The 18,778-nt window shown below is 38.1% G+C and overlaps 1 protein-coding gene across 3 annotated transcripts; it reads left to right on the forward strand.

Moving 5' to 3' along the window:
• The first annotated feature begins 2,056 nt into the window (after positions 1-2,056).
• Positions 2,057-17,411, forward strand: LOC118773208 (flocculation protein FLO11-like). Of its 3 annotated transcripts, XM_036522042.1 has the most exons (9): positions 2,057-2,137; positions 2,247-2,347; positions 14,498-14,515; positions 15,020-15,088; positions 15,326-15,385; positions 16,038-16,097; positions 16,275-16,355; positions 16,922-17,011; positions 17,154-17,411. In XM_036522042.1, exons 2-9 carry the CDS (start codon positions 2,287-2,289, stop codon positions 17,276-17,278), a joined length of 564 nt encoding a protein of 187 aa, XP_036377935.1. In that variant the 5' UTR covers positions 2,057-2,137; positions 2,247-2,286; the 3' UTR covers positions 17,279-17,411. The 3 variants fall into 3 exon arrangements, with proteins under 3 accessions (XP_036377935.1, XP_036377938.1, XP_036377936.1); XM_036522045.1 differs by lacking the exon at positions 16,922-17,011; XM_036522043.1 differs by lacking the exon at positions 15,020-15,088.
• The last annotated feature ends 1,367 nt before the right edge of the window (positions 17,412-18,778 follow it).

The raw sequence follows: 18,778 nt of genomic DNA on the forward strand, positions 1-18,778 counted from the left end.
AAAAAAAATGCATGTTCAGTCAGGCAGATTGGGCCCAAGGTGGGCCCCTTTGTAACTGGAAGAACCGTGCCCACCGCACTCTCTGCCCCCCCACTCGCTCCGCTACAGCCATTACTACAAACTTTGCTGGGCAGAGTATTTGTCTATAAGTCATAGCTTGCTCTTTATCTATTAATAAAGGTAGCTACTGTAGCAAGCTAAATGTTTTATTTTATGTATATGGGCTTCAGTTTCATTCAGCAATATCAAACTGGCAAAACAGCACTTGTGACATTTGTATGCTAGTTTTGTTTTTAGGTAACATTAAGATAGGTTTATTTTTCATGGAAGTAAGTGTGTCATTAATTATTATGGAGCATGTCCTCACATCAAAATGCCATTTTTGGTAGACTCCATTGGAGGGAGCAACCCTGAGGGCTTGAGGGGCAGATGGCACTCCTTTCAAGTGCCTTATAAGAATTGGAATAGCACCCAAGATGGTGATGATCTTACATCTGGGATTCAGTGCTAAGTCCCCTGAGGGAGAAAGAGAAGGAAGAGAGGCAGTGTGTGTTTGTATGAATTGCAATGGGGAACAATATTATGTGCATCTGTGGGTCAGGCTCCTGTACAGTACATACATCTGGGACACCAATAAATCTGAAAGTATACTGAGGAATACAGAGTCTCTGAGTTAAAGCTTGCTCATGGACCCTGCTCACCCTAAAGGCAGTGGTTCACAGTTGTAAACGCTGATTTAAAAAAGGAGAACCTGTCCAAGATACCACATGTAACAGATGAGCAATTTTGGCATAGTACTATTGAATTGCAAACCAGTGAACAGTTTGCTAGCTGTATTTGCTCTGCACTGCTTGATCCCTTGGTTGTTTGCTGGCTTTGATCAACTTTTTCCACATGTATAAATAAGGTTAAAGGATGTGGTTACAGCAGCTGTGTTCGTCCTTTTGAATGTCTGTATCAAGGAAGATTTTAGAGATCTAAGCTCCACATAAATGCTTTGGAGGGGAACATAAAGGAAAATAAATTCAGTTTTATGAAAGCCATATGTTCGGTTCTCTCTGGGAAGAGCACAGCATGATGACACTGTTCTCCTAGGGCCATATCTTCCACAGTAAATGAGCAAAGACTAGACACATGACGTGACACAGCGATGACAAAAGGACTTCCTTGAAAGATGGCCACCGTATTGTCTCTTTGCGAGCTTCCTGACCTGGCGTTTCAGAGGTTGGTGTTGCTGGACACATGGTGAAGGCCACTGCAGCGAATAGAAAGTGTTTCACTGTAACCACCCCCACTGCCAACACAACCCTACTCACTGCTTTTGAAATGACTCACCTCAGGGTGTCACCTCCTCTGTAGTGGGAGGGACAATGTCATGGCCATTGTTGAAAGTAACACAAAAAGGTCACATGCAGAGGCCTTTTCATCAATACTTGTCCCAAAATGTCTGTTATGGAGTGCTCTATGCACCATTCCGATTTGTGTTCCACTGGGCATTAAAAATGTGTCTGGGGATTCATTCATATCATTTCATGTTGTGAAACCAAGCAAAAAAGAAAAAGGTCTTCCCAATGGGTATCACTGAGTTTAATCTGTAAACTGTAAATTTTTTACAAATTTTGGAGATAATCTGAAAATGTTCATTTTAAAATGTTCATCATTTTAATAATTATCATCGGAATCATTATGTTTTTCTGGAAGTGGGATTGCATTCAGCCTGACAGTAAGCAACGAAAAAAAAACTAAATCACACCCCAGGTGCCCTTCATAGAAGACATGGTATGTGGGCAGTATAGCTGAATAAGTTCATCAGTTTACACTGTTGGGAACGAACATAGTTGAAGGTATCTTATCGTGTTTTGTTCTCTTAGTGATAAATGTGACTCAAAGAATCCTACAAGTTGAGATTAACGACAGTATCTTGGGTTATTCAGTAATGAAGAAATGAAACAGAAGAGGAAGGCACATCGTGGCGCAGTCAAAAATGCAACTTCCTGTCAAGAAGGAGTCTAAGTGCAGTGCTCTAGGTAAGACTCTCGTTCTGACATCATTCGCCGTTGCATGACAAGAAGCGAGGTTGAGGGTTCGGAGAACACACACAGGAAACTGCGCTGACTGATAACACAGGCAAGAAAACGTATGTGGAACGCGCCATTGATTTTTATTTGCAGTTTAAAAACAAAAAAATTAAAACTCTTTAAAAAAAAAGAAATTTTGCCCTGAAATCTTGTGCTGGTTTTCAATAGGACGTATGGTGTGTCTGAGGGGTGCGGCTTATTCCTGGACATGGCAGGTCTTTATGGACTGATCCTGGTGCTCTTTGCTGGGCTGCTGGGCTTGACCAATTGTAAGTATCTGGGCATTAATTATTTTCATGCTTTTTTTTTTAAAATATTTCTGCTAATCTTAATACTTTCCTTAGGCCTGACTGACAGTGTGTGTGTATGTCATAGTAAGCATAGTTAAGCAAAATTGTACAAAATTGACGCTAGTTTATTTTATGCTGCACATGAGTACACTGATGCAGGAAGACTGATTTTTGGCTTGACCCACTTACAGTTTTAGGGATGGCACATAATGTAGTTTTAAAAAGCTTTTAATATGGTTTGATATGTGTTGAAGAAAATTCTATGCTCACTGTATTATGTGAGAATGTTGCTTTTGAGCACAAGTAACATGAGAAGTTTGAAAGTTATGGTTTCTGAGAAATGGAGCTGCAAATGACAGAAGCAATGGGATATTATTTTCTGTAAGATGTTTAGAGTAAAATCATGGCAAAAAACCCCTGCAAAACTATGCGTGTGTCTTTGATACTGAGTGGAACATCGATCATAGTTCCTTTTGGAAGATTTATGTTTTTGCATTACAGAATCCTTATTTTGATACATATATGTTTGATATAATATTATAAAGGTATTGTTATTTATAATGCTTCTGTTATACTGATCCTCTCAAATCATAAAGTGCTTTTGAAATGAAAAAGCGGTGATAGGCCTGATTTAGCAGTGTGAAGTTGAGTATTACTGAACTGCAAGTTTATAATCACAGTTTGTATAAGTGGTAGGGACAAACTCCAAATTTAGCAGTTGGACCAGAACTTGTCTGAGGAGAGTTACATCAGGGTGTGTCTCTCCAATTTTACTTTCACTGAACAGTCTCTGGTACTCATCCTCGGCCATTGCTGAAGTGTCTAGCTCTCAAATGTTGCCTCATGCATCACTTCATGTACCACAGTGGTATGCTGCTTTAAGTAACATTTCATGCTCATAAACAATTATCGTGCTTTCACATAAAAATTTTAACAGGCAGTAACCTAGTATTTTTTATGAGACAGAATGTCAGATAGAAGGATATGTACATCCCACTCAAGGGGGTTCAGGTCAGTCCATTCATTTAATCTGTAGAATATGTAATAATGCAATACTTCTTTTTTCCACAAATTTTGTAATTCACCCTCTTTTGTAGGATATGTGTATTTCAGATGGAAATGTGTGTTTAAACAGAATTAATTCATACAACGTGTTACTCCCGTGTGGCCATTTGTGAATACCCCTGGGGTTGCCTTCTTTTTGGACGTTTGACAAAATCAAATTCACACTCATTAGCATGATGGCATATAAGGAGGATTTAACTGATGCATAAGAACAGTCGAAAACAAAATCTGGAACAACTACGATGGATGAAAATGCATTATGTCCCAAAATAAACTCAAACACACATTCGTCAGTACAATATTTCCATCCAATTTTTCTGACTGGATTTAGGCCTCATGCCAGACATGCTATAGTAGTGCTGTAAAAATGTATTTTACTTTATGACCTGATTGAAATTTGGTTTCTGTATTTGGCTTCATAAAAGTAGCCATTAGTGTCATATTGAGGAAATATCTAACCACCATTATGATGACTGTCTCAGCTCAGGCACCAAATGGACATAATTATAGAGAGGGATGTTTATTTCTGTATTGTCACCCCACATTATATATGCTTTTGCCACAGGAAATACTATAGTAAAGCACATATGCCATGGAAAATGTTCACACAAGCACATTTTCAGAGACTGATGAATGGTTTAACTATATAAGGCGTGGAAAACTAAACTAATTAATAAACTGAAGTAATTGAAGTCACGTTAAAGTAATGAAAATTATATCACTTCATATATCAGATCAACTGATTATATCAGTTAAAATTCAGAGTCCTGTAAAACACTGATACTAAAATAATTATTTTTTGATTAAAATATTCACTGTTGCTGTTACATGTGTGTACTGATGTAAGTGACAGTAAATGTATGTACTGAAATATCTAAAACCAGTGTACTGAGGTTTCTGATTATTTTATATTAGTTGCAAGCGCCTGAATAATACGTAATATGTGTTTCTTGCCTTAGAGCAAGTTTGATTCCGTGACATGTTTCGGTCGCTGTAGCTCAGGTCTACAGCACAGACCACTTCCTTGTTCCATTTTGATCTTGACTAATACCTCCTTTCCCGTCAGCAACAGCTTGCTAAAATGGCAAATGAGAAAATGAGAGAAAAGGGAAGCATTGAAATAGAGAAGCTGGTTCCTGTTTTCAACAGGCCTCATAAGTAATATCTGAAGAATAATGCACCAGAACATCAGACTTCATACTGATAACCTCATGTTGCTTGTTCTTTGTATATATAGTGATAATATTTTAAGACTTTGAACACGATAGTGTTATATTACTTATATAATCTGTTAGTGCTAGATGAACTACAGATAGACCAAAATAACATCTGTCATGTCACCTGCCTGCCCCTTATACACACATCTACTCTGCAAAGTCTGACACATTTTAGCACACAAATGGAGAGAGAGAGAGAGGGAAAAACACAGAAAGAGGGAAACAGAGACAGTGAGAGAAATGCATCTTGAGAATGGGCCTAATATACTCACTTATATATAGATATGATAAAGACTCAGTCAAGCACATCAGCTGACAGGGAAGGTTATTCTTCCTGTAATAGTGTGCTAATGCAAACATAATTGTTAAAGTTCTCTGTTCCATACGCTTTTACTATATTATTTGCCATGCAAAATGTTAAGTGAAATGTAACTTTTATGTCACGTGTTTGTGTTTGTCCATAACTGACCATAGTTTGCTGCTCATGTAATTTGTTCTGTAGATGCAAAAATGCATCTTGTTCATATGAATGTTATAGATATTTAACAGTTAATGAAGAAATGGCATATTATTACCCAGACATAGTCTGATGCACTGACTGCCTGTCTGGGAGAGGCTACCTCAGGTCTTGAGGAAGTGTTTAGTTCACTCATTGATTGTTCAGGACAATTAGCCAAAAGAGCGAGGCGTTCATCTTTTGTTGGGTCAAACTCTTTGTGTGTGAGTAAGAGAGAATACCTCATAAACCCTCAGTAACAGGCAGGTGAAAATGAACTGCCGGACACCTCGTGTTTGCGTTGATACAACATTATTAGTAAGGCCTTATTTCAAGGCCTTACTTGGTATTAGTAAGGCCTTATTTCAAGGCTGAAACTTTTCCCCACTGCTAATTTGATACAATGATTGACAACAAAACTACAGTCGAAGTCTGATGTGCTGTTGGCATCAAAATCCTGCAGTATTTCCTGTTTGTGGGTTAGTTTCCATGATGACATCATACAGTAAAAGTAGTCTGAAACCAGGACAGCAAAGTGGGTATTATTCTCATTCTCATTTCATGGTGCGACCTCACGAAAGCTTTCACCATGCGTAGAATGATGTGGCTTCAGAACATTGTGACATGAACATTATTGTTAACTGTTACACAGCGAATACATGAACTGGGCTATGGCTGCAAATTTTGAGTTATCATATTGGATCCTTCTCCGACTTTGCTTTTGATTATTTGTGATTTGGGCCCTTTGGACTACTGTGCATGGTAAACAGAGCACACAATGCTTGTCCTGTAAGGCCTTCTCAGCAACAGTTGCACAATCAGAGTAGAGTATACATGGCACGTATGTATGAATATTTTTTCTGTAGTTTATGTGTGTCTCTCATATATAAAGCATTACCTTATTTTGCATATCAATAGAATTTTGATAGCATGAAGGTAGGATTAAGCCAAGAGGAGTGTGATACAAAGTAATACTATGAAGAAAGTGGGATATGCTTTGGAAAGTAGCATGGAAATGAAAGCTGTGGGAAAGACCAGTGTAATTCTCTGCTGCACACACATATATGCACACATGGACACACATACGCGCATGAGCGTGCACGCACACACTCAGTCACTCTGTAGGTGGAGACTGCAAATTGCCTCCCACTCCTGCATTGTCAGTAGTACAGTTTCTCACCCCTGGTGGGTAGTTTCTCACTTCTCTTTGGCAGTCATGCTACTGATGACATTTGATAAGAAAATCAGCCACAGCTTTGTTTTAAAACACTTAATTTATGTTACATAGCAACAGCACATAGTATATATGTATTTTTATTTGGTTTCATTTTTTGAAAATGTCACTTTATTGCCTCGCCTCATTTGGTCCAATGGTTCCTTTGATTGTCCCTTTCGATATGCGTGTATATATGTAAATTGTACATTTTCCAAGACAACAAAATATGAACCTCTAATTTGCAGTTCTCATGAAGAATCTTGAGTAAAACTGAAAATAAATTCTACATTACATACGTTTAGCTGATTCTCTTATCCAGAGCAACTTCCAACAAAAATAGAACATAAGTGTATCTGTTTAGTTAAATGAACAAAAGTGTGAGACTAGGCCAACAACACTCCCAGACCAGTGAGTATGGCCATAACACTTTTCAAGTCCTACCACAAGTTAATGTTTAACAGCAACAAATACAAGGTATGAACATTAGCATTTATTTTTAATTTTGGTGACTGACTGATACAATCAAGTGACTTGGACTGTAAAAATCTTGTCAGTCAGAAAGCCGATGGGCAAAGGTGAAATGATTTCACCTTCTGACTGTTACACCAAAACAGGAACTATATTCAACTTATCAAGAGAACAAGGGCTTTTTAATCCACCTAACTGATTAAACATACCCCTGATGTTGAACTTGAATAGTTTTCCCCAGGATTTATGTTTTTTTGAATATTTTTAAGTGACAGTACTCTTATTTTTATTATTTTTTTATTATTATTAAGTATATTGTGAATAAAAGATATGAATATGAATGAAAGATGTACTTTTACCTCCACTACCTGCCGTCAGATTGAGTCCATCACATTTTCTTGGTTGCACACAGTGCATCCCAAGGCAATGTTGCACCCTTCATTACTCCATTATCTGAAACTGTGTGCAGAAAACAACCGAAGTCGTGCCATTAGCCATATCAGGCAACCTACTATCGCCATAGGTAGTATCCAATCAAAATCAAAATGCCGCACAAACCTTGAACAATTAAATTTTTTTCGGCACTCGTTGGTCAAAGACAGGTTTGCGCAGGCTGGGTTAGCTATGGACTGGGTGTTGTGATAATGGAGGGCACGGAGGGAACATCAGCTTATCAGGAAATATTCAGCTTGTAAAATTCAGAGGGAGCAGAATCAGTGCCTCCTGCTCTAACCCGAGGACAGACGTAGGGGTAGAGTTCAAAAGCTGTAATAGTAACTGTTTGAGAGGTTGAAAGCTGCCTAGATATAGCTAGCTAGTTACTTAAGTTACCATGAGACCATGTCCGTACCCAACTATAAGGGTCACCAAGGTCTGGACCTCAGGAATTTTTTTAGAGCTAAAAATAAGATTTGAAGCTTAATACAACTGGATAAAAAAAAAAAAAATCAGTGGTTGAGAACAACTTCTCTGAGAAGAGTGCATTCTTAATTCAGTTTAGAATTGTTATTTAGTGTCCACTGTATGTGAGAGTTGTGAGAGAGGACGTGAGCGCAGCCCCTTACATCATCAGCACTTGGAATTTACGCACCTTGGCAGCAGCAGGTGGCTTGTGTGTGAACTGGCAGCATACCATTCGGTAAGACAAGGCAATGTTAGTTATGCCATTATCTGTAAGAAACGTTCAAAACAGTAACCTAGTACAGCGACTGCAGTAAAGGCAATTTTATGAAATATGTTAAATATGCGTACTCTGGCCATGATGAAGGCTAGGCTATTTCTTTCATATTAGTAGGCTAGCTAACATTTCACACAAGGCCATTGATTAAAAAACAGCTTATGTAGTCGACATTATCAATAATAGTAGGCCTGTTTCTTGTAAATAGCAACAGGTCTCTTTCTATGTATGTAATGTTTATATGTGTAATTTTGACAAAACCTAAACCACCCCCCCCACCCGCCCCCGCAACAACATTGACAAAACCTAAACACCAACGCCTCCCCCCACCCCCCCACTATTTCTCAAACCCTGGTTCCAAGCAAGACACATCAGTCATGTACTGTATGATATATGTTAGCTAGCTAGTGTTAGAGTGTTGCTGCGCCCCACATTCAAAAGTTTTGCCAGCTGCATTAATGAGATATCTAATGAAACTAAACATTTAGAGTGTGTGTGTTCATTCTTTCTTTTTGATGAATTAACTAGGGATGGGCATTTCAACCAAAAATACTATACGCTATTCACTGGGAACTGTTCGACCATTCTTCAAAGATTGCCCCCCCCACGCACACACATACACACACACACAAAGAGACAGAGAGAAAGAGACCCATTCACGCTTTTCACAACTCTGTCTTTGTATTTTGATATCATGTTCTTTAGTGATGCAGTGCTTGACTGAATGAGCTAGAATCCACAACAGAATCTAATTAACCCTTTCGCACATAACTTATTTTTATGCTATGTAGCGCGCGTGTTACGTTACATGGTTCGTTATGTTTTCATTAGCGTTATTCAGCATCTCATAGTTTTCCGTTAGCTATATTTTTTAACGTTAAATTGCTGTTTCTTCAAAGCTAAATTTAGCTAGAATCTAATGTCCTAATCGCACTGGTTTTAGCATACAGGCTAAATGGCAAATCACGCCGGTGTGACTGTAAAGGGTTAAACTGTTAAACTCAAAAACCCTATAAAACACAGGGTATAATGAATTCTGCCTGGTAGTAAGGCGTTCTTCTCTTTTTCTTCTTTTGTTGTTTAATGCTGGTTGGCTAACAGCTTTTAGGTGCATTACCGTAACCTTAGTAACGGTAGTAACACGTTACTTACTACCAGGCGCCGGTACAAACAAGGGAAAATATATTTTTTTAAGACAAGACGATAGTCGCATAAACTATTCAATTTTTTTTTTTATAATTTAATGACTATTCATTCAAAATCATGACCCATCCCTAGAATTAACATAGTGTTGCACAGGACAGCTCTAGTAACGTAAAGGAAATGAGTTGTAATTTAGTAATTTACACATCATGGTCAATACTTCCAAAAATGCAATGCAAAAGTACTTTTACCCGAGTGCTTTTGAATGTGGTATGTTTTTTTCTTTTTTTTTTTTTCCTCTCACTCAAGTAGTGTCCAGGACAAACACTTGTGATTCTTCAAAAGTAAATATTCTCTTAAGTAACAGTAATTCTACTTGAGAGTTCCAGTACTCTTGTGTTTGTACCATTGGTATACTGGAATCTGTCCTTTTGCTTCCAATCTGGAATGTTCAAAGCCAATAATTCCACTAATACCTGTCACAGATCCACAAAGTTTTTTATTAGGAAGAGGATATCAGAAAAATCACTGTTGTAGCAGGTCAACCTTATTTAACCCATATGGCACTGGTAACTTAACTATGTTGAATTACATCTGTCATCAATAGTATTGAAAATGCTGGTAGTATGTATAGCCATACTTGCAGGCAATTGATAGTCTCCATGTGACCTTTCCTGTATTTGGTGTGGCAAAAAACTATGCTTTAAGATTAACAGTATTTAATGCATGTCCCAAGTTGTCAATTAATGATCCAAATTAATTGATGGTTCACTCGCAAAGATGAGATAACATCAGATAAGTTAGGATAAGATAAGAGAGCTTTATTGTCATTGTCTAGGACTACGAAATTACAGATTCACAAAGAAAAACAAAACAACCCCCCCCCCCCCCCCAAAAAAAAAACAAAACTTAAAACTACCAGCAACAATAATCTATGTGCTCCACCATCTTGAAACATCCCAAGTGGCTTTGGATCATTTTGTGCAAGATTTTGTTCCATTTTTATCTGTGAAAATATCATGCAATATACATCCACAGAGGAATGAACAATTAGCCAAATTGCTAGGTCTGCACCTAAACAATGTGATCGTAATGTGCACCCAATGACTGGACACACTAGCTGGCACACAGTGAGATAATTCCATTTATATCCACATATGAATTAGCAAAATACCAGTGAAGTCATAACAGCTTTTAAACATAAGCGGTTGCTGACCCGCTGTGGCTGCAGCTTTTGCCACCCAAGATAGCACCAGGGGATTACCGTGACGCATAGTCTGCACCAGCTCACAGATGCTGCATGGTAGCATTGTGTTCCGTTATTCTTGCAAAGATTGCAGAAGGACATGTCTGTTCGCTAATTTCCAATACCACACGTCCCTGGTCATTCCACCAGTGTTCACCGGGGCTCAGGATCGGCAAGTGGGGTGTCCATAGCGTAATTGTTCCATAAGCACCGTTTGAGAAAGTCATTGTTACATGTGAGATATGAGGATATACAGTATATGCTGTCACATCAGGGTGAGCCTTCATTAATGCAGCATCATATAGTCAGGTTATCATCAATCACTGTGTGGACTTCAGTAGCTATCATACACTTTTTTATTGTGCACTGGACCGCTGTGTGGTCACCTGACCTGAAAATGATGCCGGTGTTTCTGTTTCACAACTGAGAACAGAATATGATCTTTTCTCAGTCTTTGGGAGGCGTAATGACTTTTGGGTCACAGCCCATTATTGACAGACATTGTTTTTCTTGTGAGGTTTTGGCAAGTTAGACTGTGAAAGACTGTGTACTGACACAGTCCATCTAGGAAACATATCAATGTCGTAAATGTGTTGCCCTCTTAATGTACAGGACATTGCTCTTTTTGTGGTTTTCTACGTTGATTTTTACCAAGCTTGACATTCAAAAGGTTAAATCACCTCATTACCTTTATGCACACAGCCCTCGGAAAGAAGTTGAGGTTGTGCTTATGCCTTGTGGGTAGACATGAACAATCAATCAATAAATCAAATGGATGCCAGAAAACATCTCATCAGTTTCCCAAGGTCTTTATATTTATTCTCCTACAAAGATTCACACATACCGCTTATAAAGTGTATTTCTGGGTATACAGTACGTACATAATATAGAGAAAGATAATACATCGTGATGTTACTGAAATTGTTCAGGAAACAAAGACCTACTACATAATAGTTTGTTTATACTTGAAATACTATATGCTGGTAATTATCATTATAATCATCTGAAAAAAAAATGCATGTCCTTTCAAATACAAGTAGGCCCAGGGTGTTCTAATGCACAAGTTTCATGGCTGCAGTCAGTGGGTGGACCAGCTCAATTTCTCGCAGCAGAAAGCATGCTGCTGGCAGCATCACAATTGAGAAGAGTGTAGAGCAAACCCACATCCTGTGACTATTTATTCTTCCAGCAGCAGAGCTGCTGTTCACAGGAAGTGTGAGCTACAGTATTATGTTCTCTGTTGACTTATGAGTATCTATAGTCGCTTCAGTATCACCATATGAAAGGGAAAAAAAACACCCTCAAAAATAATGCTATTTGTAAGCATTTTAAATTTGTGTAGAAAATCATTATTGAATTAACACTTAGCTGAACACCCCCAGTTTCCTATGGGTAACAGATGTACTTAAACGTTGGAAATGCATTCAGCTAAAGATGCATTGTAAAAAGGCATTTAAAGTACATATTTCTGCATTAGCCCTTTTATGCTTTTAAACTAGAGTACTTTTATTCATATTTGACCTGCGCTGCATATATGTAAACATAGTAAGGGGGAAATTTATTACCTGCCATTTTTAAATTATTCAATTTTCTTTACATTTATAGCCAGAAATGGCATATAGAGGTGTGTCTAAACAGAGTGCATTATCAATTCAACTAAGTTTTGGAAGGTATGCTTTTAGAGAATGCTCTGAGCAGAACAGGGCAATTAGCAATAAGTCACTGATGTACATGTATTTAGTGCAGCAAATCATATCCTCTTAAGGCAATTTTTATGCCATAAAAACATAAGTTTTAGGTGGATTAGATCTTTACATGTTTTAAATAATATAATCCTCATCTGTCATCAAGTAGGAACACACAAGTTTGTTGGAACTCTCTGCAGGTAACTCCAGGCTCTTAGAAACACAATTGCTATTACAGTCTAACTCCTTTCAGTAATTTATTTTCTAAAACTTGTAGTGCCAAAGCTAGAACATACAAGTACAAATGATTAATAATGATTTGCCAAGACACACAAAAACATTTTCAATCGATATCAGTGTCTGGCTACAATTGGCCTTTCATCCCGATTCATCCCTTTCATGTTCCTCTGATACTCCTGAAAGGGGAATAGACCCTAAACAAATTTACTGTAGGTCACTTTGGTTTAGTCCATTATGATCATTGTGCTCTGTAGGTTTTCAGAAAGTAGCTGTGGGTTACGAAAATGTATCAGGAATGGTCATACAAATGTTTCCTGCATCAGAATTTGACAGACGGCCTTTTTAGCAAACATGTTTTCGGTTAGGCTGCTGAAAATTCTATCCCCTTGGATCACCTGACATGTGTCTTGACAAAAAGCTCTTTCCAAATGTATGCTCCATCTTACTTGTGCTTGCAAACTCATTGTTGCTCGGTGCCAGCTCTTGTTTTTATTAATTTGGTGCTTACTCTTCCTGATGGGCTCCCAACAATGACAATTAATCTCATTGCCTGTGACTGTATGCTTTAATTTGTAATTCTCACAAATTCACACATACTAATCTCTTAATTTCCCTTAATCTGTGATCTATGTGAACATGACAAAATCATAAAATGTTTCATAAATTGTGTGCTTGAACAGGAAAGTCCAGGCTAAATATATTATCAAATTTACTTGCATTCTGGCTTTGATAATATTAGGTTTCATAATAGCAAAATGTGCCTTCAGCAAGCAATCCTGAAATAATATGCAACATCACAATATATTAGTGATTAGTGAACACAATTGAAGTAAAAAAAATCTGATGATTTTACAAAGAGGCTGTGGTCTCCCTTTTAGTACATAGACACTATTTCTTACAACACAGAGTAATCTATCTCAGAAATAGGATAGTTTTGTATTACATTGTTGCTAGGAATCAACTTTCTTGGAAAGTGGTACATATTTCATCTGTAGTCTAGATGTCCATGAAGGTTCATTTAGGACTGTAATCAGTTTTGTACAATAACATTTACATTTTGTTGCTTGGCAGACACTCTTACCCAGAGCAATGTACAAGATAAATATATTTAACAATGGATTTACATTGTTGACATTAAGCACACCCTCTCATCCAGTGTGAGACACAAGATGGGTACATTTAACATTACATTTGCATTGTTGACATCCAGTAGATGCTCTTACCCAGAGCAACTCTAGAAGCCAAGTACAAAGGTAATTCAGCAAAACAACTCAAAATGTTACACGAACAAGGAAACCATCATCCACACATGACCAAAAGCCAGTGTAAAGCACACAGGACCACTAACATGCTCCTGGCCGTACATGCAAGTACAATAACATACCCATCAGGAGTGTACTGTTCCAATACACGACCAACACAAACCCTGGGCCAATGTAAAAAAAAATACTCCCCGGGTGACCTCCCAAGATGGACTCCCAACATTCACCCCCTTGTCTTTGTACAACGAGGCCGAGAGACAAGGCTTCTCCTTCACCGCAGGCACACACAATAAGTACCTTTCTCAGTTAATGAGTGGATGAGCAGCCAGTTAAGAGAGGGAAAGAAAACTATTGGAAACATAAGTATAAATTACTGGTTATTCCTGTTATGAAAAAGATTATGCCAGTCACAGGCTGTAATGTAACACAGGAATACAAATATCTTATGAATACCGTAAGATATTTATATTCCTGTATTACATTATACAGCTTTGGAAGTCTTACGTACCAGTCATTAGTATGTAGGAATTCCAGCACAGCATGGAAGGCTATTAGATGCTCTTTTCAGAGTGTAGACTGATTATGTTGATGTAAAGTTGCCAAAACTGAAAGCGAAAAGCCTCAGAAAAGTGGAGGATGTAGTGGATACTCAGGAAGTTGTGGTTGAAGTGCTGAAATCGAGCTGTTTGTCTGCACAGTCCGCTGCCATGGCAACCAGGTTATGCCATTTACAAATTCTGAGGTTGCTAACCACTGTTAACACCGCCCTTTTCCTTTCAAGCTACATTCTGTAGAAATAGAAGTAGGAGGAAGTCAATGTAAAATGCACAAAAAGCTGTTGCATCATTCTGCATTGAAATGACTTGAACTATTAATCTGACAATTTGCTTTTTTCTTTTTTTTCTCATTTTCAGGCGACTCCTCATCTACTCGTAAGTCACTTCATTTCTTGAATTCATTTTTTCATTCATTACCTGACCTTACTGTTACCTTTATGTATAAATACACCCCTTTGTTCAAACACAGATCTTAAAATGGTACAAAAGACTAAAGCAATTAATTTTTCACTGAATGCCCTTGAAAGGCATCTACATCAATATGGAAAATGACAGCACTCCAAGGCGTATGCAGTAAACATTACCATGTCATTAATACTCAGACTACTATATCCACAGCAATCTTTGGTCATAAATGTATGAGATAATATAGTTCGATCAGAAATGTGTTTTTATGAATCTGCCCCAGGTTTGGTGCTTCAACAACCACACAGATGCATTTATGCAGATTTCTGAAAAATATAGCAGGACAATATTTGTGTGGCCTTATTGGAAAACAATGACACTAATTATTTATGTGAATGTAAAGAAATTATGGAAATATGGTTTTTGTCCATATAGTGTCCAAATGATCCTAATGATCTTTCACTCTTGTAAAAGCACCCACCAGTCCTCCACGCACCACTTCAAACCTTGCTCCCACAACAGCCCGAACCACTCTCAAAACAGGTAAAATTCCTTTGTAGACTCTGGTCTATCTTCTGTTACAGACCATAACTGTACCAATGGAAATGCAATGGTATAGTCATGCCATCCAGCTAAACCTATCAAAAGCATCTTGAGCATTTCAAAGGTGCACAGGAAACCACGAAACAAATGTTGATTTCTCATATCCTGGTTCAAAAATGAGAAGTTTTTATGGGAATATTTTATTATTGGGTTACATGTCATGGTTGTAATTCACAGCACCGCCCGCACCCAAACTTGCAGTCACCAGCACCACGCCTCACACCCCTGAAAACCAAGGTAAACAATGATCTGGGCCTCTTCACTTGTCATCATACCATTGCACCTGACCAATGACTTTGCAATGATGTCCTCACCTGTTAAGTGGGTTACTTGTATTAGTGTAGAGGCTTCAATACAGAAACAGTAATCAGGTGGTTATGAAAACCACTCAGAAAAAAAGACACTATCTCACCCACACTCACCAAAGCTGCACTCGCTAGTGAGAACTCCAAAGGTAAATTCAGAATATTTACAGTATGACTTCTTAATTCAGTATCAGAGACATAGATAGATAGATAGATAGATAGATAGATAGATAGATAGATAGATAGATAGAGCGAGAGAAAGAGGCCTGATCTTAAATCTCTTCTGTTTGGCAGAGGAAACTTGTGCAGTTTTGATTTGAGCTTTAATTTTTATCCATTATCCACTCATTAGGTGGACTATTTACTAAACCTATTCAGACTAGACCCTTTTTCTATGGTGCAACATGACTGTCCCACTTGGGTTTCAAACCTGGAAATCTTTGGTTAACTTCTTGTCAAGATTTTGCTTGTCTCCCCACTGCTCCACACAACTGTCACTCACCACTTCATTATTTATGTTTTTTCTTCCACTCTCCACTGTTCTCCACTCACCACATTCACTGTCTTGATTTATTTGTTCACAGCACCACCCACATCTGCCAGCTCACTTGCACCCAGCCATGCACCCTCTAGCTCAAACAAAGGTAACAGTGCCCGACCACTTGATGGGATGTATGTGTCACCACCTGAGTAGGACTTAGTGGTCCTGTAATATGTCATGTTCCAGTGCTTGGTGTCTTATTCTGTTAGTTTTAAACTAGAACACAATGCATATCTGTGGTAATGCTTTGTCAGCTAACTGGTATCATTCTGCTGCGTAGTCTCATCATCAGACCCCTTCCTTGCAAACACCACTACATCTCTTCCGTCCACCTCATCTAATGTCACTCAAAACCAAGAAGGTAATGTTTCAGTATTTGAAATCAGAAATGATGAACAATGAACCAGGAATGACAATACATTCAGGTCTAGTGCCATATTCACTGACTAATGCCTCGCACAGACTACGAAAAATAATCATGAAGTACTGTTTTGGACATAAACTTGCACATTATGTAATGGTAAATAATGAGGAAATGCATACATTGCGAATGTTTAGCAGTAAGCACTGAGATAGGAAAGAATGAATCTGAGGCTTCTTTGCCCCACATGGAAACATATTTCAACTAAGAGGGTCAAAACAGCATGCTACCTGAGGAAGAACCTGTTGGTTGAAACACACTGCAGTATATCTAAGTGAGGACAAGGTAGACCATGATTTGATTGCTCCTACTGTTTTGCACAGAATATACATTTACCATTAATATGGTGACTCATAATAGACTTAGTGTTTAGTCCATAGCAAGCTGCTCACCTTCCCCCTTTTTTTGCTACACCATTTTTGCCACTTGTTGAGCAGCCTGTACCCCTTCACCACTTGTATTCTGTATTATTATCTGTATCTTGTAATTTTGTAAAATCCTGGCAGTTTCAGATGGAGGCAATCAGTCTTCCACCCCACCTGCACGCACCCACGCATCTCTTGCTCCCACTTCATCCAATGCCTCCTCCAGCACAGGTAACGTCTTTTCATACATAACTGTCCAGGCTCATGCTTCCCTGAAGGTACTGTGGCTTCAGTACTCCACCAGAATGGGTCCACTGTAAAAGGGACAGCCAGAATCTCTGCTCTAGGTTTAACATGTACTTTCCATTTCCAGAAGCAAACAACTCATCCAGGCCCTCAATCCCAATCACCCCTGACCCTGCAAGCACAACCCCAACTCAGACCACGCCTGCACTCACTACAATACCCACCACTGTTCCACCCACAGGTTTGCCTTAATGTCTGAAGGGCATACCACAGGAGTTAATGGGATGCATTTGTAAATTGATCTGAATACATTTGTTTGATTGAATTAGCTTTGCAATGGCTCTAACTGTTTTATTTACTCCCTTTCACCCACTCTCCCCTCCCCCAACAGCATCTTACTGTGGTGAGTTTCATTACAAATTTTAGAGATGATAATGATGATATGCAAGAATATATTAATGCTATAGCTGTGTCGGCATGTACTCCTACAGTTTCTCCACTGGCCATCTCTGCTAATAATTGTACCTTAATACTAGTGTGGATCCTACTAATAACATTATTAAAATGTGACCAGCAAGGTGTCTACTCTGTAATGGAGTAACAAACAGTAAAATGGTCATGTGTTTCATCTTCAGATATCATATATTTGACTCCCCTTAAACTCCACTAAATATTCTCTTTTTCCTCTTGCTTGCATGCCTTGCACTTCATGCCTTACACAGATGACCTTTCTCATGTTTTTTTGAATGCCTGTGCTTTAATTGCTGAACTGTCTGTATTAGTCTTAGAAAAATGTGTACCGTTTTGTGCTATGACAGATTCTTGAAATACTGTGCAAACAGTGTATTTTTTTGTTTTCTGATGTATGCAGGCTCCTTCCAAGTTGTAATAAATAAATCTGACATGCATATCAATGTGATCAATGCCACTGGACAAATCGATGTGGAGTACAATGATGATGAAAACAGTCGGCGTAAAACATTCAACAGTACATCAGATATCATTCCGAATTTGAAGCCTTGCACTAATTACACCATTAATGTAAAACAAGGATCATGCAATCTGACAGGAAAGAACAGTTTCAGCACCGATTCTATTGGTAAGTTAGGGACATAGTTATGGTGAATTTCATCTAGAATGGTACATTAGTAGATGATTCTGGATCATGGAAGAGTCTGAATTTATTGAATATTCTGTGGATATGAATAGGATTGTCTCTGCCCTCTATCCATGTGATGCTCTGATTTCCTAAACAAAAAATTAATATGGTATTAACTGTCAGTTGTAGACAGTAAAAAATAATTATTTGCCAAATGAATATATTAATGTCATCTAAAATATATTGGATGTATAGTATAGTAAATAAATTACTATTAAATGTGATGGATGATTTCATAAGGGCATTCATTTCCTTCTCTAATTTGATGTAATCTAATGTGTTGAGAGGATTGATTATAAGCACATACATTAATACATGTATTTTTTATTTTTCCAAGGTGAAAATGACATTGAAGTATATGTGGAAAAAATGTCCATACGTTACAAAACCAAGTGGAATATTTCTCAAAAATCATTTAAAGCAGCAGGCATTGATGTGCAGGAGAAACATGCTCGCATAAATCAGAGTCAAATCTGCACCGATGTTGACGTCGCCATATCTTTTAAAGAGTGTAATTTTACCAAAAATGAGACAAAATTCATTCCCCCAGGTATGTCTTTTAATGTATTATGCACACATCAAAAAATCACAAG

The sequence above is a fragment of the Megalops cyprinoides genome, chromosome 2, assembly GCF_013368585.1.
Source record: "Megalops cyprinoides isolate fMegCyp1 chromosome 2, fMegCyp1.pri, whole genome shotgun sequence".
NCBI classification, from domain to species: Eukaryota; Metazoa; Chordata; class Actinopteri; order Elopiformes; family Megalopidae; genus Megalops; species Megalops cyprinoides.